This window comes from Leptodactylus fuscus, chromosome 7 (genome assembly GCF_031893055.1).
Source record: "Leptodactylus fuscus isolate aLepFus1 chromosome 7, aLepFus1.hap2, whole genome shotgun sequence".
Lineage (NCBI taxonomy): Eukaryota > Metazoa > Chordata > Amphibia > Anura > Leptodactylidae > Leptodactylus > Leptodactylus fuscus.
This window is the reverse complement of record NC_134271.1, coordinates 23,142,259-23,167,922: the sequence shown is the minus strand read 5'-3', so window position 1 is coordinate 23,167,922 and position 25,664 is coordinate 23,142,259. Positions and strand designations below refer to the sequence as shown.

General features: G+C 43.1%; 1 protein-coding gene across 1 annotated transcript in view; it reads left to right on the top strand.

The window, feature by feature from the left end:
• IGF2 (insulin like growth factor 2) overlaps positions 1-25,664 on the top strand; it is a 28,787-nt gene that overhangs the window by 198 nt on the left and 2,925 nt on the right. Inside the window, exons 1-2 of the mRNA XM_075280490.1 lie at positions 1-97; positions 19,209-19,371. The exon at positions 1-97 is cut by the window's left edge and continues 198 nt beyond it. Coding sequence (XP_075136591.1) covers positions 38-97; positions 19,209-19,371 — 223 coding nt within the window. The 5' untranslated portion in view covers positions 1-37. The remainder of the gene's footprint in view (positions 98-19,208; positions 19,372-25,664) is intronic.

The window sequence follows — 25,664 nt, the reverse complement described above, 5'->3', positions numbered from 1 at the left end:
TACAGGAGCTGCTAAGACCATTACAATAAGCCAAGACATGGAGCAACTAAGATGCAAGAACAGAAGCTGCACAGCCCATTCCTGGAGGGGTCTACAGGTAACTCTATGGGGGTCTGCGGTGGGCTGGAGAGGGGGGGGGGGGATAAAGTTGGGATTGCTCCATAGATAATAATGCTAAGTGATTCCAGTGCAGTCGTTGCAGCAGCTGCTCATTCTGTAGTACCAGGAAGTGTCAGGAGCCAAGGAGAGATGTGCAGATTTAAGAAAGCGGCGAGCTCCTTAGCGTCCAGGTGACATCACCTCCACCACAGTGACATCATAGCAGGACCGTGCACTGTAAATACAGGAGCTTTATGTGATATTGTTAAGTGCAAGTGCACAGAGACTGAATGATGTGCAATGACATGGAATTAGCGCTGCTTGCTGTTATGTTCGGGATTTTTGCGTCAGCGCCGACGTCACATCTCATACGCTCTTATTACGATAATAGGCCGGTGCGTGTTTTTCATTTGATGAGGCCAGTTAACTCTTTGTGGGCTTGCCTGTTTACATGGGGGTTATACCAGGTTGGAGTTAAGCTAGGGTGTCGATGTGTCCGGTGTGCTGGGAGTTGTAGTCCCCCTGCAGTTGCAAGGGCGCGCGTCTGGCGAGGGTTAAAGGTAGCCTGCAGTTTGGGCTGTTGTTTTCTGCCACTTAATTAGTTAATTAGTGGTGTAGTAAATGAGTGTCTATGTGCTGACAAGGCTGCTTCGCCACCGCGCCAGGTGCTGTCCTAGCCCCGTCTGAGAATGAGGAAAGGAATTGCCGCTGGATGGGAAGAAGTTCAAAATCTATTTCCTAAACCGTGGCGAGAATAGCGGCGAGACCTAACTATAATGTGCAAAATCTGACGACAGCTATGACTTTGTGCTGTCAGTAGAGGGCATCAGAGGAAAGGGCATTTACGCTAAATCTGACTTGGAGTGTTAGCCGCTGAGCCTTGAAAATACTTGCAAAGACTTTAGATGAAGCGACTGTGGTTAAGCTACAGGTAACTGCGACCAAAGCGTGGAGCGTCGGAGGACGCTTGTGCAATGTTAACCTTTTACCTGGTTTATGTATAACGTGTCGTCACATCTGGACGGCTGGAAATATAGTGCATATAGTATAATGACATATCATACGTGTAACATATATATATTATATCTCTCTATATATATGACATATATTCTGCTTTGCATGTATCAATTAGACATTGGCGACATAGTGCAAAGGTAGCGATTCCCAATCTATGGATCCATTTCCCATTCCCGAGGACCCCATGTGCATGTCTTTAATAAAATGTCTTGGTGTTTAGCATGACTGAGACATTTTACAATTATTACCTAGTATTGATCTTGCTGTTGTGTCCTAACCCCTTGGGGAACCCATTGCTATTATGTTATTCATTGCTTTCTCTTACTTATATAGCGCCAACAACCTCCGCAGCGCATTACGGACGTTGCCATCACTCACTGTCCCAAGAGCTTACAATCTAAATCCCCTATATGCCGCCAACTTTGTGATATACCTAGGAATGCCCAGCATCACCTTGTCCAGTGTCAGCTTCAGTTTGCATACTTGGTCATTGACTTTCATGGACCAAACGTGCCGAGCAAAGTCGACAAAAGACGAAGTGGCGCTGTGCTTTCTAGCGATCTACCACAATGTCTGTCCCGAGACAACCTTTTAAAGTCGGACGCAGTTGCCAATAGGAATTCTTGGTTCTGGGACGATCGGCTGAAATTCTTTGATTCTTTAGAACGATTTATCGGATTTGCTCCATAATTCCAACGACTGGTCGCTGGTTGCTCCGTGAATTGTAAATTGGTAATGAAATCCGCGCGCAGCTGTACTATAGAGAGGATGTGAGTGACACATAGGCATTGTATAGCAGCAGGCAGGTAGGAAACGTTGCGTTCCCCACCTCTTCCCCTGTAAATGAACCTCTGCTTACTCTGTCTACATCCCCGAGGCTGCATGTAACGTGAACTGCAGATGATCTGCGAGTCTGTGTGTATTCAGGGCCCCTTGGCTAATTCATTTCTAGGAAAACGCTTGTTTTCGCTGCCCTTTGAAGTGATGCTTTGTATAAGGATTGTGAGCCCTTGTGACGTGTCTCACAGAGCATGCTTGTTACAGTGTCACAGATAAAACATGCACGCACAGATCCTACTAACTGCTGACTCAAGATTCCTAGTAGGGAGCTCTTCCCACACAGACACTGAACACATGGCACAGATCTGTCCATGGCTCGTATACCCTGCCTGCAGCCATCCTTTAACCCGTCCCTGACCAAACATCGAACGGGGAGGGAACGTAAATGTAGATCGTTTTTCTTGGGCTTTCTGGGAAATGTTTGGGAATTCAAACTCGGGACTTATTACAACCCCACATCTTGTGTTTTGCTTGAGTTCGTAGGTGGTCTTTACCCTATGAGAAACTTTAGGTAAAATAGGAGGAAAACAAGAACTGACCCCTGGCAAGAGATGCTGAGACGTGGAGTTAGAGATCATGGATCGTAAGGTGGCGATAGACACAAGGGTTTCTCCAGGATCAAATATTTTACTATGGAAAAATCTTTTTATTTTACCGTATTCCATTGGTCATAAGCCAAGCGATCACTTTACTAATATCATTGCGGCAACCAGGGGTCCCGAATTGCCAGAATATGAGATATGTAAGGGTGCATGCACACTACGTAACGCCGGGCGTGTATGAGAGCCGTACACGCCGGCGTTACAGCAAGGCTGCCGAACACTTCCCATTCACTTCAATGGGAGCGCTCGTAAACGCCGCTGTTACGAGCGCTCCCATTGAAGTGAATGGGAAGTGTTCGGCAGCCCTGCTGTAACGCCGGCGTGTACGGCTCTCATACACGCCCGGTGTTACGTAGTGTGCATGCACCCTTATAGTGCTCAGTCTACAAAAATGTATCTTCATTGAGTAAGCACAACTCAGGCATGATATAGCTCTTGGGGTTGGTAAAGAGCCCATGACCATTAATACCCAGGGGCCCAGACCACTCTGAGACCACCCCCTAAGCCAACATTGGTGCAGTTATCTGGGTGTTGGTGCCAACTTGCATTTCAGATGGGAATTACTACATATATTATAGTATTTGATGGGTCTAAACTTTCTCAGGCAGGGCTTATCTGAACCCTGGTGGTTATTGGCATGTGGTCATTGACTGCCCTGAAACAGGGGCAAAGCTATAGGGGTGTAGCGGTAGTAGTTTCAACTGGGCTGTGGACCCTAAAGGGCCCCAATAGTCCCTATGCTACACCAAATTTATCACTTAGGCCTGGTTGACATCTGCATTCGGTATTCCATTCGGGGAGTCCGCATGGGGAACGGAATACCGAACACATTGAGAAGCGGTGAGCAGTGAAAGCGCATGGATGCCATTGACTATAATGGGGTCTGTGTGTTTTCTGCGCGGTGTCCATACGGAACATTCAGAGAGAAAAGTACTTCATGAACTACTTTCTCCTCCGCATGACTCGTGTGGACACCGCACAGAAAACACACGGACCCCATTATCATCTATGGCGTCCGTGTGCTTTCATTGCTCACCACTTGTCATTGCATTTGGTATTCCGTTTGTGACCCAGGCCTAAAAGTCTTAACCCTTAAGTACTATCATGGTGTCTATCATTCACCACTACCATAAACATATCATTATGATAGAAACCATGATAGTACTTAAGGCCTGATTCACATCTGTATTCAGTATTCTGTTCAGGGAGTCCACATGGGGACCCCCCAAACGGAATACCGAACATATTGACAAGCGGTGAGCAATGAAAGCACACGGACGCCATAGACTATAATAGGGTCCGTGTGCTTTCCGTGCGGTCTCCGCACGGAGGAGAAAGTAGTTCATGAAGTACTTAAGAAGGGTTAAGGTAGGTCGGGGCCCCATTACAGGTTTCACATTGGGGTCCAGGTACTTCAAGTGACACCTCAGCCCTGAGCCAAAATTTAAGAAACCAATTTAGTTGGCTTCTATATGTTTGGCTCAAGCTGATCTACCAGCCAAAGAATCTCAGCTTCACTATCGATGATCTACCCATTCTTGTATCCCGCCACTTAGAAGTCGAAATGTGAGTAGGGATCTTCATTGACAATATACTGATGCCAAATGACCGGGTGTTGCTTTGCAGCGTAGAATATACCTGGCTGCCAGAGGTTGCCGTCTGTTTTACCACTCAGGCCTGCGCTCAGAACAACACGGAGTTCCCGTCCTTTACATTACAATTTACAACATGCGCTCAGTTGCCAAACACTCTGAGCATAAAGTGATTTCGTTATGAGCCCAACATAGCAATCACAGCAGACTTGCCCGGGTTATTATCTTGGCACATAAGAAGCGAGATCATGTGCGGTATGTGCATAGTTTCTTGCTTACACAGACTCCTTTAATGAAATGCAATCCCTTACCTAGTCATATTCACTTTAGCTTTGTCAGGGTAATGGGTGTGTTGGAATGTAGATTCACAAATGTCCTGCAGATAGAATATCCACAAAGGTTTATTTGTTTCCACTTTGGTGAAAGCAAACACTTTTATGGGGTGCCCCTTTTTCAGCTGGTTTATAAAAATGTGTATCAGGAACCCTGGGAGGGATGGGGGGCACATATTTATTTATTCGAATCACCTTGCCTGCCAAGCCGTTCTTCTGCATCCAGGTTTCTTGAGACTTTTGTAAGGCATTTGTAAGAATGTGCATTTCAGTTTGTATTATTGGTCTAAGAACTTGACCAAAACTATCTGAGGGTAAGTTCACGCGGAGATTTTTGGTCAGGATTTTGAGGCCGTATCCGCCTCAAAATCCTGACCAAGAAGACGTCTCCTATTGAAACCAAGCCGGAAGAAGCGGCTCCCAGAAAAAAAGAAGCGAGGTGCTCATTCTTCAGGCCGTTTCGCCTTGCGATTTTGTCTGAAGACACACCCTCCTCCGGACTAGGCCCATTCATTGCAGTGCACTGGATTTTAGTCGCAGCCACCCAGTATATGGTCCGGAACCTGAGGCGGCCTCCACCAAAACAGTCCATATGAACTTATCCTAAAACTGGGTTCACACCTCCAGCACTGTCCGCCCTGGGGTTTCCGTTGTAAACCCTGGGTAAACTGGAAAGGGGACGGCTTAAAACCCATTCATGTGCAGGACTTTGTGCAACCCCGCCCCCCCAAAAAAAACGGTTTCCAGGCGGAAAGGCCACCTATGGACACCAGGTTTTAAACCTGACCGTTAACAAGCCGTCCCTTGTCCAGTTTACAAAGGAAACCCCAGGGTGGACAGCAGCAGTAGTGTGAACGCCACTTTATATATCTTCCTTAAAGAGAACCTTTCACCACCTCCACCAACTCCAACGCCATTCCAGTACACTTAGTATTTTTTCTCCAGCTCCGACTATTCCTGAGCAATCAGTGTACTTAGCTTCTCAGTGGTTGGACTTTAAAGGGTTTATCCATTGTGTAATATTCATGGCTAGATAAGCGAGGACTATTCAATCGAATACCTCACCGCCATAGGTATTCGTGTAAGCGGCCGAACACCATGGGGTTAAACACATCTAATATTCGATGCGCTTAACCCCTTGGTGTTCAGCCGCTTACACGAACACCTATGGCAGGAGGTATTCGATCGAATAGTACTCACTCATCTCTATCCTTATTGGATGTGAGGGGGTCTGACAACAGCATAGTGTTTACATGCAGAGATCGACGCTGCTCATTCACCGTGCAAAGTGCAGTGGTAGCTTTAGGTACTGCAGCGTTGTCCTGTATTGGGTAGACCATCAATATTAGAAAGTGGATAACGCCTTTAATTCCTTTTGACACCTGAAAGTCTATGTAAACATCCACATGTGGTTTATGTATAGATATATAGGCTCAAACCAAATTCAAGGTGCATTGACACCCGCGCAGAAGACGCCTTCTGATTTTGGCTTTGGGACGCAGAAGAAGGATGAAGTCCCATTAAATACATATATTTGGGAATCATCCCTGCCAAAGCCAAAGCCAAAGCCAGAAGTGGATTAAAAAAGAATGGGATCCAGTAGGGATGATCTGAGACGTCTTCTGTCCATAAAAACGTGGAGGGTTAAGTAAGTTGGTCAGGATGTCTCTTCGTTTTCTATGGTATCTGGAGAATTGTAATGGATATCTGTCACTGGAGGGGAAAATTCATCACCGATCACAGAGAGTTCTTCTAGAACAGCACATACCCCCTTATAAATGGAGGAGGCAAGGCCTGTTCTGTTCTGCGGAACGCCACGGGGATTAGTGTTATTTTAGGCACCAATTATACACAGATATTGTATGTAACCCTTGGCTTCCCAAAGCTGTAATGACGGCCTCACTGTACGCGTTGTCTTTGCACAGTACAGTACAAGTTTTTTCAATAACTTTGCAATGTAGTCAGCCTGCAATAACGCCGTGGTCCTCAGCCAACCCCTCTCCAGCTGTTGTGGAACTGCGTGTCCCAAAAGTCCTTGCCAGCCTGGTCATGTATCAATCTGCCCATGATAGAAAAATGTGTGTCAGCCCATGATGCCAAGTAGTGCTCACACCACCACGCTTCGGTCCAACTTATGGTAACAAATATGTCGCCAACTCAACTTCATCGGCGTCGTGAACATGAGCGTGCACACATAACACCATTAGTATACGGCCTCCTCCTTGCGAGTCGTCTTTGCCTGCAGTAACCCAGCCTACAACACTAGAGTTTGCAGCCCTAAGTTAACCTTCTGGCAGCCAAGGGGATTTCGATGTAAGCAAACGTCTTCTAAATGAATAATTCAAGACTGGTTCTACTTGTGCGTTACTTTAGAAGGTACAGTACGTCCTTTAGGTTTTAGGGGGACTGGTTGGAGTACGTAAAGGGGTAGACAAACCATAAATACTACTTTGGAAACAAAACACCCCTTCATCATATTAGTATCCCCAAGGAGAGAATATTCAGGCAAAACAAGTGAAAGCAGCCAGAATCGCGAGCTAAGTGATGGCGCGGCGCCAGCTGAAAAAGTCTGTTGTTTGCTTGTTTCATTCTGTTTTTCTTCCTCTTTCTCTCCCAGTTGCCTTCTCTCCGCAGTGATTGTTTGGAGAAGGAGAGAGAGAGCGAGCAGAGTTGGAAAGGCTTCTGCATTGTTGAGCAACAGGGAATAGGGGGCATATGAGGGAACCTTTAACATGCAGGAGTAGCAGCAAGAGAGCAGATGTTGCTGACTCCCCCCTCCATTTTTTTTTTTTTGCTCTACACCTTTAATTTCCCCCCCCCCCCTTGCCGGCCTAATTGTGAAGCAAAACACAGACGGCATGATTTGATCCAGAAAAAAGTTTAGGATTATAGAGCCAGGGCTGCGCAGGTAGTAGCGGAAATTCGCTTTATATTCACTGTATATGATTGATGGGAAATCTTATAAGAAGCAACCTCTGGGGTATATGGCCTTAAACCAGATATACACTATACACTTAATAGGATGTTATGTATTATTAAGAAAATCCCATGGATCTCAAGACAGCTGACGTGTCTTCTTAAATGGTTTCATGATCTACCACTGTCTTACAGGGCACATTGCAGGGATATACTTTATACTGTGACGTCTTGAAGGCCATTGGTGCACTGGGGGGTGGGCCTGAAGCCTTGGGAGCACTGCTCTTGCAACTCACTTTAGACGGGTCATGGTAGCGGGATTGCACTGACAGGAGGTGGTGAGGGTCTGAGTGGTAAGAGCAGTGCTCCAGGAAGCTGAAGGCCCGCCCCCAGTGCACCAACTCTCTCATTTGTATCACACTTCAAATTTATTTATATGAAGTGTGACATACATAACAGAGGTTTGGCTTTTATCATTGTAATGTGGTCTGTAGCATGGAGGTGACCATTGCATATACTTGGGTGAGGTGGTAGACACCACTGGAGGAGTCCATTGTGGTCTAAAACTGGTATAAGGCCGGGTTCACATGTTTTTTTTTGGTCCGGAACCTTTTTTTTGGTCCAACGTACGGGTAGCTGTGACTCGCACACTCCGCTCTGGATTCAGCCCAAATGAATGGGCCTAGTCGGGAGTGTATTGAGGCGGATTCGCGCGGTGACTCCACCTGAAGAATGAGTATGTCCGTTCTTTTTTCTGGGAGCCGGAACAAAGAACTGACCGTCTCCCATTGATTTTAATAGGAGCCGTCCTTTTGGTAAGGATTTTGAGGCGGATACAGCCTCAAAATCCTAACCAAAATACCCCGTGTGAACTCAGCCTAATCCAAAATCATCCTCAACGCTTCAACCAAAGAGGTCACTGGCTTTAGAAATACCTTTCTCTTTTTTAGTTCTACATATCTATAGATATTTTGTGAAATTTCAGCTTGCTCTGCCTGTAACGGAAATGCTTTGTCACTAGTAGAATGAACTCGAGTAAAGGCTTCACGTCACATTTTAGGTCCTTCCTGTTCAAAAAGGCCAATTTTGGATATTTGACCTTTGAATTTTGTCTTCTGCGGAACTGAAGATCTTTTGCAATAGTCAAGTCAGCAATGTAAATGGGAAATGCAGATTAAGTGAAAGGGTATTTGTCACGTCCAAAATGTCTCCCAAACCAATAATAGTGCTGTGTCAGGGCCTTTAAGAGCAGAAACTTACGTTTGCATCCATCTTATTTTGGACTTCATTGGGTATCCATTCCAGAGGATAACCTGAACACTTGTGGCTGTCTGTAGGCAACTCAGACCCCACCCCGATGCACTTGAAGACTGATTTGTCTCTGCATTGCTTTACAGGTTTCCAGCCACAAAGGTAAGATTCTGCTCCTGTTAAGGCCCTACACTGACCTATTATTGGTTTTGAAGACATTTTGGACGTGACAGACACCCTTGAATTTTTTTACCGCCTAGGAACAGTAAAGCCTAAACCCACAGCAGTAACTGGAAACATCAGCTCAGTATTACGCCTCTGCGGAAACAATGTCGTCTTCTCTTCTTGAACCCTCTCAATAACGGGGTTGTCCCATCATCGGCCTCAGGATCGCCACCAGTCATGAGATTGGGATACCATATCCCCAGTCTAAATGATACGACGGTCATACATGTACGCTACCCTTCCAGTCAATCTCTTTGGGACTTACAAGACAACCCAATAAAAGGGGGTGTCCTGCACGCATGGCCGCCTCCGTGATCTACAGCAGTTATAGGGTCAGATGAGGTATGAGGTGTGCTGGGAACCTAGAAGACCTTCACTTCTCAGTGCAACCTCCTAGCTATAGAGTACCCTCCTTTTATTAGATTTTGGATGCCATTATATGATTAAATATATGGAGAGAGGAGCAGCCTTTACAGCGGGCTCTATAATTAAGGGAGATTTCTTGACGTCAGTGACTCTTCTTCTGCCACCATAACCTGCATGACTTGTGTTGTTTTCCTTCTTCTTCTCCACTAATTGTCATTAAGCTGTAAATGACCCAGAACTGTAATCTTAATATCCGTGTTAGTGGATGGGCTGTGATTTCATCTTCCTCCTCAGCTGGGTGCGGTGAGGCAATGAGGGAAGTTTTACACCCATTCATTGCCAGTCATAGTTTTGCTATTCTTTCAGTTGCTGTTACGGGGGCTACTTTGCTCTTCTTTTCCGTGGTCACAGGGAGAATCTGGTGAGCTGTGGTCGAGTAATAATAACGGGTGCAGAAGGTGTAGGTGCAGGCGCAAAGGTTCAGGTGCAGTTTCAGAAGGTGCAGGTGCAGTTACAGCAGGTGTAGGTTCAGCTGCAGAAGGTACAGGTGTAGTTGCAAAAGATGCAGATGCAGAAGGTGCAGGTGCAGTTGCAGAAGGTGCAGGTGCAGCTGCAGAAGGTGTAGGTGCAGTTGCAGAAGGTACAGGTGCAGTTGCAGCAGGTCTAGGTTCAGCTGCAGAAGGTACAGGTGTAGTTGCAAAAGATGCAGGTGCAGAAGGTGCAGGTGCATCTGCAGAAGGTGTAGGTGTAGTTGCAGAAGATGCAAGTGCAGCTGCAGAAGGTGTAGGTGCAGTTGCAGAAGATGCAGGTGCCCCCATATGATGTTTTGCATGAGAGGACTCTACAAGGAGGCACAAACACAATGAGACTTCTGACTAATTGCACAATGATGGGATCACACTAGATGGAGCTATGTCACTATACAAGTTATCACCTCACTAGATTCTACATAGCATGACATTATCATGTGTGGCAGGGCTTGACATTTCTAATGTAACCATAGTAGGTCAACCCCTAACTCTTATATTGGATGTGATTCCAGAAAACAATCCCTCAAATGTCAAGAGCTGCCATATCTGTGCATACTGCTCATGGTGCTTTACTTTCTGCCTCGGTATTCACATTGCTTTATATACTGTATATTCATTGTATCCAATGTTGTTTATAGCTAGGTTACACCAAAGGGTTAAGGACACCAATTCCATTAAGCTGCTTACCAAATAGTTTGTTTACGTGAACGCTCACATTTCACGAAACCTCTTTGCGTCATTTTACATGTGTCTAATACGTAAACAGGCTAAAGCCGGCATCGGTGAAGGATCTAATGGGCTTGTACATGCTTATTAAGCAAAGGCAAAGTAATAACCATCACGGCCACATAGTCCTGTAGACGCAGCGTATGACTACTGAAGAAGATGACGGAATGTATTACATCTTCAGTAACTTGGATGATCTTCCGTATTATTATGTATAATTGAGCACCATGGATATTTAGCATCCCAATATTACCCTACACACTAGCACGCACAAACCAGTATGCCAAGGTCCAACCTCTCCAATACTGCAGCCTATGTATCTGCCCCTTGTATGACATTGACTCAAGCAAAATCAATAGGATCATTATCAGGTAGGTTAATGACTGTGGTCAGGAGGGGACTATAGATGACCTCTTTAGGCCTGTGTGTACTGTCTTCTTCCAAGTAGACTATCACAGACATGTGATGGAAAGAGAGGTCAAAGTTTTTGACCACTATCTGGATCTCATGGCCACGTGATGAACTTTTATCCTGAAACTCTGGACCCATCAGCAAAAATATCAGATAACTGGTCAGCTTGGTGTAGAGCCTGAAGAAATGCTCTAAATGTTTTTGGAATATATAACCTTAAGGAAGTGTTGTGTCTTAGTTTCTTTTATGGCAATGGGTCCATAATTTGCTGTATACATTAGTCTTAATGGTGTACAAGGGCATCAACGTTTTGTTTCATAGGTCAGACACCTCTTATGATCACCCAACATGTTCTTTTTTATACTGATGATCTATCTAAAGGATTGGTCATCAGTATGTGATCTGTGGGGGTCCGACACCTGAATTCCGCAGAAATCAGCTGTCGCTGTAGCCTCTGGGTGTTTCAGAAGTTGCTAATGAAATGGGAACATGGTGCTGTACATTATTCTATTAATTCCATGGTGCTGTACATTATTCTATTAATTCCATGGTGCTGTACATTATTATATTAATCCCATGGTGCTGAACATTATTATATTAATTCCATGGTTCTGTACATTATTATATTAATTCCATGGTACTGTACATTATTATATTAATTCCATGGTACTGGACATTATTATATTAATTCCATGGTGTTGTACATTATTATATTAATTCCATGGTGCTGAACATTATTATATTAATTCCATGGTACTGTACATTATTATATTAATTCCATGGTACTGGACATTATTATATTAATTCCATGGTACTGTACATTATTATATTAATCCCATGGTACTGTACATTATTATATTAATTCCATGGTGATGAACATTATTATATTAATTCCATGGTACTGTACATTATTGTATTAATTCCATGGTACTGGACATTATTATATTAATTCCATGGTGCTTTACATTATTATATTAATTCCATGGTACTGTACATTATTGTATTAATTCCATGGTGCTTAACATTATTATATTAATTCCATGTTGCTGTACATTATTATATTAATTCCATGGTGCTGTACATTATTATATTAATTCCATGGCGCTGAACATTATTATATTAATTCCATGGTGCTTTACATTTGAGGGTTCATATACGGTGCACAAAATTTACAAATATAATACTAATAGTGACCGACTGGCACAGTGGGGTAGAGCGCCCTGCCCACAAGGGCTTGCAATCTATGAGGGGAGAGGGATAGAGACAGAAGGAGAAGGGGAGACTGTTCAGATGGCGGAGTTGTGGCAGTAGTGTTATTGGAGGTTGTAGGCCTTCCTGAATAGGTGAGTCTTCAGGGTCTTCTTAAAGCTTGTGGTTGTGGGGGTCAGTCTTATGTGTCCTGTTAAGGAGTCCCAGAGTATGGAGGATGCACGGGAGAAATCTTGGAGAGGGTTGTGGGAAGAGAGGATAAGAGCAGTGTGGAGTAGGAGGCCTTTGGAGGGTTGGAAGTTACGTGTGGGCAGATAGCAGGATGGCAGCAGCGTTGCAGTTCCCTGGGGCCACCCCTATGCCCATCCCCTAGCAGAGGAACAGCTGAGGAGTTGGACCCCCACAGATGATGTGGATAGGGCATCAGTATGAGGAATAAGTTTTTGGGCCGTAAAACCCTTTTACGCCTCAGTTTGCGTAGATAAGTAAATACTACTTAAGTAGTAACACATAACATAATAAATCAGTTGTCTTGGCCTCACAGACATGCAGCCAGGGAAGGAAGAACTGTAGGTTATGGCTAATTGTTTGCAGTTGCCCTGACCTGAAATTCCTCTCATTTCAGAGGATAAAAGCCCTCTGGAGTCCCAATCTGGATGTTTTTTTGCTTTTCTTTAATATAATTTAAAACCAGCCAATTACGGAATTTCCAGAAACAACAACATCTACGAGGAAGCGGACTCCGTAACCTTTCACTTCTGACAGGATCTGATTGTTGTAATTATAAGAAACACATACGACTCCGAGGTGGCAGCGGAGAGATCTTAAAAGCGACTTTGTTTTTACTGAGATCTTAGTGCTAAAAGTAAATTCCAGGCTCCTGAAACAGAAAAGGCCCAGAGGTTAGGGCAGGACTGAAGTATAACCCTGGTTGAACTCAGCAGTTTTGTGACTTTAATTATCCTTGGCTTGTCATGGTTAATGGCAAGGCTGACTAGAGCTGTCAGTGAGAGCGACCACCTACTTGACCCACCGGTACTGATGCCATAAAACCTACTAAGTCTGTTCTTTTGAAGCTGTTACGACTCTTTTCTATAAAATTTAGTGTTATTTGCTCCTGTACTATTTGTCTGTCTTACGACTTTGCCAAGTGACCAGGGCTAGTTTGATGTTGAACGTCACAGTTGCCACACTTTCTATGATGATACTGGTTTAGCATAAATTGGATTATGGATATGGTACAAGTCCATCAATTTGCCCAGATGGGGAAATTCCTTTTTTCCCCAAATGGTGCCTATTTCTTGGACTGGCCATATGCATTCAATAACTGGCATCTAAACCCTTGTTGGCAGACTGCTAACTTTACTGACGCCTCTGGCGACAGGTTATCTTCCGCCTCTGTCAGCAGGTTATCTTCCGCCTCTGGCAGCAGGTTATCTTTCCGAGAACAAAAGCATCTAGCATGTTGAAAGATTCTTGATCGGTACCATCGGGGTATAGTTGGGAGGCCCTCTATACACATTAGATGGCAGCCCAGCCCTCCATACACATTACATGGTACAAGAACACTTAAACTGACCAAGTCCATCAAGTTGCCACTTACAAAGAAGCTGGAGAAATTCCTTTTTTGCCCAAATGGTGACTATTTCTTGGACTAGCCATACAAATTTGATAACCCTTGTTGGCAGATTGCTATCTCTCCTGACGCCTCTGGCAGCAGGTTATCTTCCCGAGAACAAAAGGATCCAGCATGTTGAAACATTCTTGATAGCTACCATCGGGGGATAGTTGGGAGGCCCTCTATACAGATTAGATGATAGCCCAGCCCTTCATACACATTGCATGGTACAAGAACACTTAAACTGACCAAATCCATCAAGTTGCCACTTACAAAGAAGCTGGAGAAATTCCTTTTTTGCCCAAATGGTGACTATTTCTTGGACTAGCCATACAAATTCGATAACCCTTGTTGGCAGACTGCTATCTCTCCTGACGCCTCTGGCAGCAGGTTATCTTACCGAGAACGAAAGGATCCATCATGTTGAAACATTCTTGATAGCTACCATCCTGGGATAGTTGGGAGGCCCTCTATACACATTAGATGGCATCCCAGCCCTCCATACACATTACATGGTACAAGAACACCTAAACTGACCAAGTCCATCAAGTTGCCACTTACAAAGAAGCTGGAGAAATTCCTTTTTTGCCCAAATGGTGCCTATTTCTTGGACTAGCCATACATATTCGATAACCCTTGTTGGCAGACTGCTATCTCTCCTGACGCCTCTGGAGGCAGGTTATCTTCCGCCTCTGGCAGCAGGTTATCTTTCCGAGAACAAAAGGATCCATCATGTTGAAAGATTCTTGATAGCTACCATCCTGGGATAGTTGCGAAGCCCTCTATACACATTAGATGGCAGCCCAGCCTTCCATACACATTACATGGTACAAGAACACTTAAACTGACCAAGTCTATCAAGTTGCCACTTACAAAGAAGCTGGAGAAATTCCTGTTTTGCCCAAATGGTGACTATTTCTTGGACGAGCCATACATATTCGATAACAATTGTCGGCAGACTGCTATCTCTCCTGACGCCTCTGGCAGCAGGTTATCTTTCCGAGAACATAAGGATGCATTATGTTGAAACATTCTTGATAGGAGCCATCGGGGGAGAGTTGGGAGGCCTTCTATACACATTAGATGCTAAAATGAACAGGTTCAACCAACCTCTATCTACTGCGTGTGGTCAACTTTAGACAAATATACCAGTCAAACAGATAAAGGTAAAAATAAAAATTAGGTCAACGCTAAATCCATTGGCGACAGCTCAGTCTACGGGAATGTTTGCGAAATGTATGTTTGGTCTTCCATACATGACTGCAATGTTTAGCTATGCCATTGGCAAATATGTTCTTCTGAAGTCCTAGAGGTCATTTACTTAGTTTGAGCAATATTTTTCAATGAGTTTACTTACATTTTTCCAGGGTCACATATATTATTTTGGAATCCTCCATAGATCTTATTTTCTATCATGTAAGGAAGTAATTTCAGGCCTCCTATCCTGGTGGGACATGGTTCTGTTTACTTAATCCTGCAGTCACTCACTTCTGCTGAGAACTGAATAATGCTTGTAAGTGCTTAAAGGTGCATGCTAGATCTAGAAAAGTGCACGTTAGCAGATGTTGTCTTCTGAAAAACATCCCTATGCTGCCTACGCACATTTCAGCACTTTAACACAAAGGTGACGGTTTCTTTTGTACTTGTTTTCTGCTATACTTTTATGTGGAAATACAAATATATTTTATAGGTTTTTTTATTGTTTCTAAATATTTTGTGTATTTACGCATCACATATCTGTCCGATATGTTGTTTAACCATGCTTGCAACATGAGGCCACATTGACATCTGTGTTGATGTCTGGAGTGGAGAAATCGTGGACTAAAAAGCTGCCAATGGTAGCTGCTAATGGTAGGACAATGGTAGGGCCAATGGTAGGACAATGGTAGGGCCAATGGTAGGACAATGGTAGGACCAATGGTAGGACAATGGTAGGGCCAATGGTAGGACAATGGTAGGACCAATGGTAGGACAATGGTAGGGCCAATGGTAGGGCCAATGGTAGCTGCCAATGGTAGGGAAAACATAATGGACACCAGAAGCACCCCATTATAATCAACAGGGTCCCTTTAAATCTGTTGTGAGTTCTTTCATAGATCCGTTTTTATTGTTTAATCAGCACTTCTGATCCTACAATGGGCCAGAAGAACAGATGGAACAATACAGATGGAAACGGCCAGTGTTCATTCGGCCTACAGGACATCAAAGGATTGGACCTGTTGAATTTCAATATGTCTGATCCTTTTTCTCCTTCTTTACTCCCTGCTCATTGCATATCGAGCTGAAGAGGAATGGTTGTTGGCTCAATGAGCATTCGGTCGACAACTAATCATCCTGACTTCACAATGTATTGAATATTCAAATGTATATGGCAACCTTAAGCCAATGATCAGTGTAGGACGTTTTTTAAGTGTAATGCAAACACATGGAGAACGTACAAAGTCCACATAGTGGATTCTAATCCCTGACCCCAATGCTGCAAGGCAACGCTGAGCCGCCATGCTGCCCCAAAGTGCCATTGTGCCGTGAACTAGTTGAAACGTGTTTTTCAAGCCTCTTTATAACATGAAACTCTATGTTGTTTATTCCTTCTCATGAGTCGGCAACTCTTCTATCCTGTCCAGCGTTCCTAGCCGTGCCCCGGTGCCAGTGTCGCCTACATCAGCAAGTATTCTGTATGTGGTCAGTCCAGAAGGGCCGTGGCGTTTTCTAAGAACACTTTGCCATTACCTCTCTGAGCAGGCCATTATTCTAATGCCTTTGCTGTTCCTGTTCCAAAATTCAACCAACACAATATTTTTCTGAACTAAAAGTGGAAAAAAGTCATTTTAATAGTAAATAATTGCATCCACGGGAACATTTCTACTAATCCATAGCAACCATTCAGGATTTAGGCTTTATTTGCTTTTACTACAATAGCCGTTAAAGCCAATAGCAGTTGCTAAAGTGTAATCCAAATTTACACCTAAGTGCAATGTTAGTAAATAGCCTTAACAACAAGTTTAACAAGCCAGAAATCCTGAGACGGTCAAGGAGATTCTGAGACAGTGGCCAGCAGTGATGGATGCGGACGTCTACTAAAACTTCAGGGAACAAGGAAAATGCTCCTACCTGCTATTAATATACCCGCCACCATTGTGGGATTAGGTATATACATGTCAATACTAGAGCAACTCTTCTTATGTTGTACGGTTCCTCTGTTACTCCATCTTTTTGGGCTTGGTGTTACCAGTTTGGGTTATACAGACTCTGCAAAAAGGAATGGCAAAGTATGCATAAATTTCTCGGAGGAATAACAGTGGGGTCCTGATAGTTGGGTTCCCCATCGATCATGAGAATCCCGATCCGCCTGTCTGAATATATGCCAATCACTTATTTTCATCAGTGCCGCTCCATTTATCGCTATGGGATAGCCAATGACTAATATGGTTGTGTAATACTGCAGAAAATGTTTGTTTTTTCTAGAAACACTGCCACTGTTATCCATAGGCCGTGTCTGGTATTGCCATTTGAGTCTGCTTAAATGACTATATCTATAGATGGGCTTCTGGCCACTTGGACCTCACTGATCACTTGTATGGGCTTCCATTTTTATGAGGCTATAGTAGATATTAAAAGTTCTGCACATTGTGTATATGGAGATATCCATACATGACTGTATGGGCAGTATGACATGCTGAGTATTCCTTTACCCTATTTACCTCTGGATCCAGCACAAGACCTATGGATGTCAGCCACACTACAATCCCACCAACGAAACAATGGGGACAAACACCAGTGGTTGATACATAATACATTGTGTTTTTTAGACGTCAGGACCATTCCTGAGCAATTCCTCCATGAGTATCCATATATACCGTAACACATTTATATTTTGTCAAATATTACAGCCTTATTTATGTGATCGCGTGTATCTGGCCCTTTAAAACACTTCCAGAAGGATACACAGGAATTGGAATGAATCACAATACTTACTTGCAGGTTGAGGTCTCAGATTTATGGTTTGACTACAATGTAAATGTTTGCTCAAGCATTTGGGAAGATTTGCATTGTCTATGGGTATTAATAGAATAGAAAGTTTTAGTGGGAGCTAAATTTATCTCTCCGAGCCACTGGGTGCAGAGGTTTGGAGATCAGTCCGTGAAGCCAATACAATAAATAAAGGAAGAATGTAAGTCATACACAGGAGACGGCACTAGCTGCTAGGCTTCCTGTTTCCACGCGGCTCCGATTGCTGGCGAGTAACTTACGACTGTTTGGCTTTGTCGATGACAATTACCAAATTACTAGAATAAAAAAACTCCACTTGTATAATATGAAGCGGCATTGTTTCCAGTAAAGTCATCCGATTCTCTCAATTCCTATTTGTATCCTTGAAGAACAGTCACCATTTTTAGTACTTTGTGTATACGGCATTGTGGCGGTAGACCCAACATGATGTAGCTAATAAGGGATAGAAATAAGTGGCCACGGTTCAATGGGCCATGTATGGTACTGGTACAGCCAATAATACCTTTATCCTTAATAGGGGGTTTGGAGGATAAAAGTAATGTGGCCGTTTTCTTCCATAAGTACATTGCTTGACTATGAGCTTTATGCAAGTCAGATTTGCATATTCTTCCCATGTTCCTTTGCACAGTGGAGCGCTCATGGCTTAATAAGACTCCACACACCTATATATTGGGGGTCTCTCCCTATGGAGTGACGATATCCCCTCAACCCAGTCTAAGCCTCTCACCTCTGCCAGATCAGTCCTCTCTGTGCCAAGCTGACGAGATGCAAGTACATCGAAACAGCTGTCCTTGGCTGAGAAGACTGTATCTGGTTGAATCCCAACATCATTGCAAACAAAGGCCTCTAAGAAGGTCGGCATGATGGCAATGAGGCGTGATAGTGGGGTCGGACTTTCTTCACCTCCAAGTGGACAGGGTCAAGCATCAAACTGGTTGAATACAGGAATAAGTTCCCATTGTTTAGGTTGGTTTGGCTCCAGTCTACAACCATAGGGTCTATCCCAGCATTAGATAATTGATACAGATGTTATGTGTTATGATCTTAATTCAACCATTGACATCTACTGTTTAAAAGCAGTCAGGTCAAGGACGTTTCATTACCTCTACCTCTACCAACTCCCTTTAATGGGCTCCTTTTCACTGATTCCAGTCCAGTTGTAACTTTTCTACTGGTCCCTACCATTCCCAAGCAATTGGTGGAGTTAGTCTTGTATCCGATAAGCTAGTAGGCAGTCTTGAGCCAGAGCTGACAATGTGGCGTGATAGTGGGGTTGGACTCTCTTCACCTCCAAGTGGACAGGGTCAAGTATCAAACTGGTTGAATAAGTTCCCATTGTTTAGGTTGGTTTGGCTCCAGTCTAGAACCATAGGGCCTATCCCAACATTAGATAATTGATACAGATGTTATGTGTTATGATCCTAATTCAACCATTGACATCTACTGTTTTATCACTTCTCTAGGTACCAGGAATACCAGTCAACCGACATACCCTATTCATCCTCTACACCTTCCTAGCATACACAGCAGAATCATCCCGAACGTTGAGCCTGGCCGAGACACTCTGCGGCGGAGAGTTGGTGGATACGTTGCAGTTTGTTTGTGGTGATCGGGGATTCTACTTTGGTAAGTGAATTATTATAATTTTATATTAAACTTTTATGCATTATTATAACTCATTCCTGTAGAAATCATACAAAGACTCATAAATTCATGGCTCCATAGAACAAAAGACATGGAAACATCCGAGCAATGTCATTAACCAACAACTGCTGCTGGTGTAGTCTTTCCAAGCTTTGCTCCCTATTGGGATACAGGACTGTTGTCGCCAGAGGGGATCAAAAACATGCTCAAGTGCATTGCTGGGGAAGTGTTTCTATATTTTCCGCCATTACCCATTTAACACATTGAGTGCCAGACTGTAGTAAAACATTGATGCTGGAGCATTGCCATTAAACCTTTCTGAATACAACCTTCCTATGGTTGGTTTATATAGAACGTGTTTGATCAAGTGGTGAAATTTTTATTGCATATAAATGAAGGCGTTAACTATTCACAAAACACCAAAGACACCCATAGAGTGGCTCGATAAAATTTTTTGGGTGCGTATGATTGGATGAGAAGGCTTCTCCATAACCTTATGGCTAGGGTTGAGTCGATCTTAAGATTTCAGGATCATTTTCCAGCCGATCGCGATTGTGAAATTTGCTCGATCGCCGATCGGGATCCGATCTTTCCTGATCCCGATCGCTCATCCCTAATTACTTTATGTTTATGGAGTAGGGTTGAGCCAATCTTGAGATTCAGGATCGCTTTTATAATCTGATTTTCGATTATTTTCCAGCCAATCCCGATCCTGATTGTGAAATTTGCTCGATCACCGATCGGGATCTGATCTTTTTTGATCCTGATCGCTCCACCCTACTTATGGTTTTACAGAAATACTAGTTATTCCAATTTTTTCCCCATAGATATGTATATCTATTTTTGCCCTGTGGTGCCCACAGATTGGACAGTCTTTTCAAAAATTCTAAAACCTTACATGGGATACTGTTGTTTTTTCACACGACATAGAAGTATGTTGGTTCTGGGTGTCTACATTCAGACTATGTTCTTTTCAGTTTCACATATGGTCAATGCAGCCAATGACTTGACGTTGGGTGGAATCCTCAATAGCTGTGTTTTTTGTTGAATGAAGTTCAGTTAAAAGTCATAGGCATGTGTCCAGGTTGGAGGCCACTCATTGGCATCCATTTTTCCAATCATACGTTAATGCGATTTATTACGTGGTGTGATCGCGCACTCGTAGTGCATCATCTTGACTTGTGATGACACACTTCATAGTATAATTTGCTCCATTCCTTGACAGCTGTCTATAGTACAATAGACAATGAGAGGAGAAAGTGCTTTTCTACGAACAGCTGATAAGAGTTTGTTCCCTGTAACTTGTGCTGACTATGCACATTCTTGGCCTATGTGTCCTTCTCGGTAAAATTGGCAGGGGAGAAAAGGAAGATCCAGGCAGGAGGCAGAATGGGGGGGACAGTAGTTCAGCGAGCTAGGTCCCACAAAGACCCTCTTTGTTGCTTCCTGCATTCCTCCGGGAGAGTAGATGAGGGGGAGGAGGGAGATTGTTTACTTCAAATTCCCCTTTAACTCAGTTTGATTGATTTGGCAAAAAGGGTGGGAGGGTTTTTGAGGTAAGAGAGGGACAAGGGCAGGATGCTGAAAGGAAATTGCCAGCATATTTACAGCACACATGTCGTGAGAGAGAGGACAAAATGTAGGAAATATGTATGGCCCAAAAGGCCAATCATGTCGTGCAGGCTAGTGGACCCTTAGGTGACCCAAAAACACAGCTGGGTTGTCTATAAGTCTGGGTTGTCTATAAGTATTCTTTACTCTCTTTGCACTGCAACTACAAAGGTAATTTGTGGATATAATGTATATGGTAAGTGTTAGTGTAACACATATAACCATGACCTGCCCATCACCTGTAGGTCCATCTTGAGTAGTATGTACTAGTACATGGTGGTCAGACCTTGTAGACCATAGGCAGGCCTCTTCCATTCATTGTTAGCAGCTCTCCGCTCTAGTTCACAGATAGGAGTCCCGTTCCAGGCATTGTCATTCCCTAATTGGACCTATAGAAAGGAGATGCCTTCATGGGAGTGATTCCAATAATAACCTTATAATAGGGACATTGCGGATCTGGTGACTCTAACTTGGCCACCATTAAACTTTATAGATGTCCGAGCGTCCTTGGTAATTGTAGCTCTCATGTTTTAGTCTGTCTTGGAGAAAGGCAAAGTATAATCACCGGGGGGTTATTGTTTTTGTTTGCGGAGGCAGAATCTTTCCACAAAAATGTTTTTTCTTCTTCTCTTTTTCATTTTAATATAAGCTACTAAAGCCCGCGCCATCGCTCTTGCCAAACACAGCTTAACAAAGTACGCTGAATTTCTGTTGATTTAATGTTTTACAGTCAAGTGAAGTTTTTATTGCTCGCAGGACTTTGTCTCAGAATGATTGTATGTCAAGGAGGCCAGGCTGGCAGCCCGCGCTGGTGAATGTGAACATGTTCAATGGCACCAACTTGGATCTGACATTCGTTCTAAGTCATCACTCCTGATGAACAATATAAAGTCGCGTTAGGGTTTGTAAACCCTGCCATACAAAATAGATTCGGAAGAGTGTGCCTGCCATACTGTACCTGTGACTCGATATGGAGGTACAAGGAGGTCTTTCTTATGGATACATATGGAATCCATTAGGAAAAAAAGACTGTATCATGCTTCATTGCATGCTGTATTATACAGGTAGTCACAGAGGCACCATATGGCGGCACCAAGTGCCTACAGATCCTTATTAAATAACTAAAGGCACTTTGTGTGCTACTTTATGACTTTGCCGTGTTCATGTGATCACAGGAGGGAAAGTCCATAAGACTTCATATGAAGTGCAGACTCGGAATACAGATTAGGAGACAACTCCAGTGCAGATATGGACCTTTAAATCAGAGTCCTTAACCCTACCCTTTAACATTTTTATATTACATCCAATATATAGAAAGTGGAAATTGCAGTTCAATAAAGTCAATGGGGCTGCCTTATCATACCTTGTGCAACAGTGTTCTGGCACACAAGGGATGAAACAGTGGCAAGGATTGGTCTCAGGGCAAAAATTGGTCGTTTTGTACCCCATTTACCAATAAAAAAATAGGTGGAATGGATGAAGGCCAGGGCCAGGCCTGACAAATAAAATGTAGCTGCAACCTTCTTGCATGAGTTTCAATTCTGGTCAGGGTGTATAACTTGAGGGGGTGCAGAGGGTGCCATCACACCAGGGTTAAGGAACCTTAGGGGGCACCAATGTTGAGATTGCAGCTTCCATCTGGTCCATAAGCCAAGGAGACCCACAGATTCCCCTAACCACACTAAGGTGGATTAAACTCCTTAGCACCCGTAACCATCACTATCAAGAATTCATTGTAGGGATGAGGTAGGGGGCTCTGGACAAAAGATTGCACCGGGGCCCACAAGACTTTAGTTACACCACTGATTCTGGTGTTCAAAACCTCACGCAGGAGACCAGAGCCTCTTAATAGGTTTGCCACATCTCGAGATTAAGATGTCCACACCAAGCACTGCACCAAGCACTGGTCTCCTAGAAGTTCTACAAGTCCTAGGAGAAACTTAATTGTCAAGGCTCCTTTTTTGTGAGGACCTCTTATCTATAGGTGCTGTAACACGAACGCTTGTCTTGCTAAATGTGTATTTTCTCTTTACATTCCAAGACAATTGGCATCTCAAGCCTTCTCCGTTATACTCACCCATAAAAACGCGGAGACCAAACAAGCAGATATAAGTCAGACAGCTTTTTCAAAACAATGCATTGACTTTTTCTGTTAATGATATATTTCGCCCGCCGGCCTTTGGGTAACTTGTAATTACGGAGGGAAAATGATTTTAGAATAAATATATACATAATTAACACTATGAAAAATGCTAAAAAAAATCTGCATGTATAAATAAATCTCTTGATCAAACATAGTCACTTAGTAAGTGGCCACATCATAAGGTAGCGCAAACCCCAGAGCTTTAGTTCTACTGACTATTTAGAAGTTAGAGATCTTTTAAAGCAACTTTGGTGAAGTAAACAGTGAACCACACGGACATGGATTCCTTCTGTTATGTGTAATGACATGGAACATCTGTAGGGTAGATGCTGAATCAACACTTCAGTATATCAACATGTCGAGCCTGTACATATAGACTTCACATTATGAGTCCCGTCACTATAAGGGTCCTACAGGAAAGCGATGTTTGTTTTTAGACTCTCCTCCATTGACGTGGACATCTGTATGGACAGAACTATTCAAGATTTTGATGGGTACATTATTAGCCAGTTGGCTGACCATAGACTTCACCTTATTGACATCTTTAAGGAGGATCTTCCAAATCTAAAGAGTGTAGACAGTAGATACAGTATAGTAGATAGATCATTTCTTTGAGAAGATTCCTCCAATCTTTGTATACGGGGTACCTTGTTCTAAATGGAAAACCCTTCAAGTATACTTGACTTTTAACGACGAGAAACAATGGACGTTTCTGTTACCTTGCAACTGTTCAGGCTAATAGTGAAGTGGTATATATGTGACGGGATATCCTTACTATAAATTGTTTATATTACCACGTCTTTTCTAAGACCCATACGGGTCAAGTGAAGACACTATGGTTGGTTTATCATGGGGATATTTCCTTTTCTCCTTATTTTCATGTTAGAAGTAAAGGAAGTCAAACATGTAAGCGTGCACAAAGACAATTTGACTCCTTTGGGGCTCAGCGTTAAGATAAGATAATCCTTTCATAGTCCCACCATGGGGAAATTCAGTGTGTTACAGCAGCATGGATAATACGGTAATATATTATAAGAAAGACACATACAAGCTCAGAATAGCAGATAGAAAAGATACTAGGAGTCATAGCAACTAAAAGAAAAGAAGACTTCAGGATCATTTAGTTCTCTGTGTGGAGTGATCTTTGCTTAGCCTAATGTTGAGTATACAGCTTGACCGCAGTTGGGAGGAAGGATCTCCAATAACACTCCTTCTCACACTTGGGGTGAAGCAGTTGGCCTAGTGCTGTCATGGTCTCATACATGGGATCCTATCTTATCCTTTCTAGTGTATAGGTTTTGGGAACCTATATTGAACGTTCACAATTATAGTGACCTTTAGCAAACAAGCTTCTAGGAGTGGTAAATAAGTATTTTTAGGATGGTGACTTATGATTGTAGGAACTGTAACTACAAGGGTGGCCATTCTTAGATTTACTCTGATGCCTCCTTGATGTAGACCATATGTGTGGAATAGACTACAAGAGCAGACCTAATCATTTCTGAGGATACTTCTGCTTTTACAATCTGTTCTTGAGACATTGTCACATGTTCTGCCTAGATGATAAAGAAAAATGATGTAATCCTGCATTATTCCACTGAATTGAGGGGTAACCACAATGATTGTCTTCTGGTGAAAGGTCAGCAGTAGATAACAGATCTAAAAATAAAAAGTGTCGATCGGAAACTAACTAATATGATGTAATCTGCACTGACCAAGATGTGTCTTAGTTTGGTGTGGTTTGGTTTGGATCCCCTCTTTGGTATACACCTGAATGTTTCTGCTGATGTCAATGATCTCCACGCCTATCATTGTTCATAATAGACAGACCTGTACAGTATATCTCCCTGGCTTAGATGGATCTTAGATCTTTCAGATGCGTTTAAGATATCTTGATCTGAGTGCCATGAGATGACCAACTTTGGGGAACAAAAAGCATTGTATCAAGTTTTGAACGAAACCATACTATTTTTAAAAGCTGGTCATCTCACACCACTCATCTTAGGGTACCTTGAACCAAGAAAGAAGCTGGCTGAGCATGCTTATGAGCCTTGTTATTTTCTTGGGACATTTCCTTGTTTTGAAGTCAATCTAATTCTGTCCAAGAGATTATTTGTATACTGACCAGACAGTAATTCACTAGTATAGCTCATGAATCATAAAAGGGTTAACCTACCAAAGCAGAATTAATGGAAAAGAGCTGAGCGAGCTTAGTGTGACACCCCCTATCCAGGAGTGAAATCCAAGACTCTTGTTTACATGGCTTACTCTGCTGGTATTTGAGCTGAGGGACATGAATATTTATCTGACATCTTCAGGTCCATTTAGGAATGGGACGATGAGTGTCCAGAGGGATTAAACCTGCTTAATGTATGATTCGAGGATTCCATATGGATAAGACATCTATATTAGTACTTACGTTAGAGCTTCACGTGAGCTATCGTAAGTTATGTGAAAGTATCGGTAGACGTTCTAGTTTTTGTACTGCTCTCCAGTATTTTTGTGAGACGTCAACTTCTGA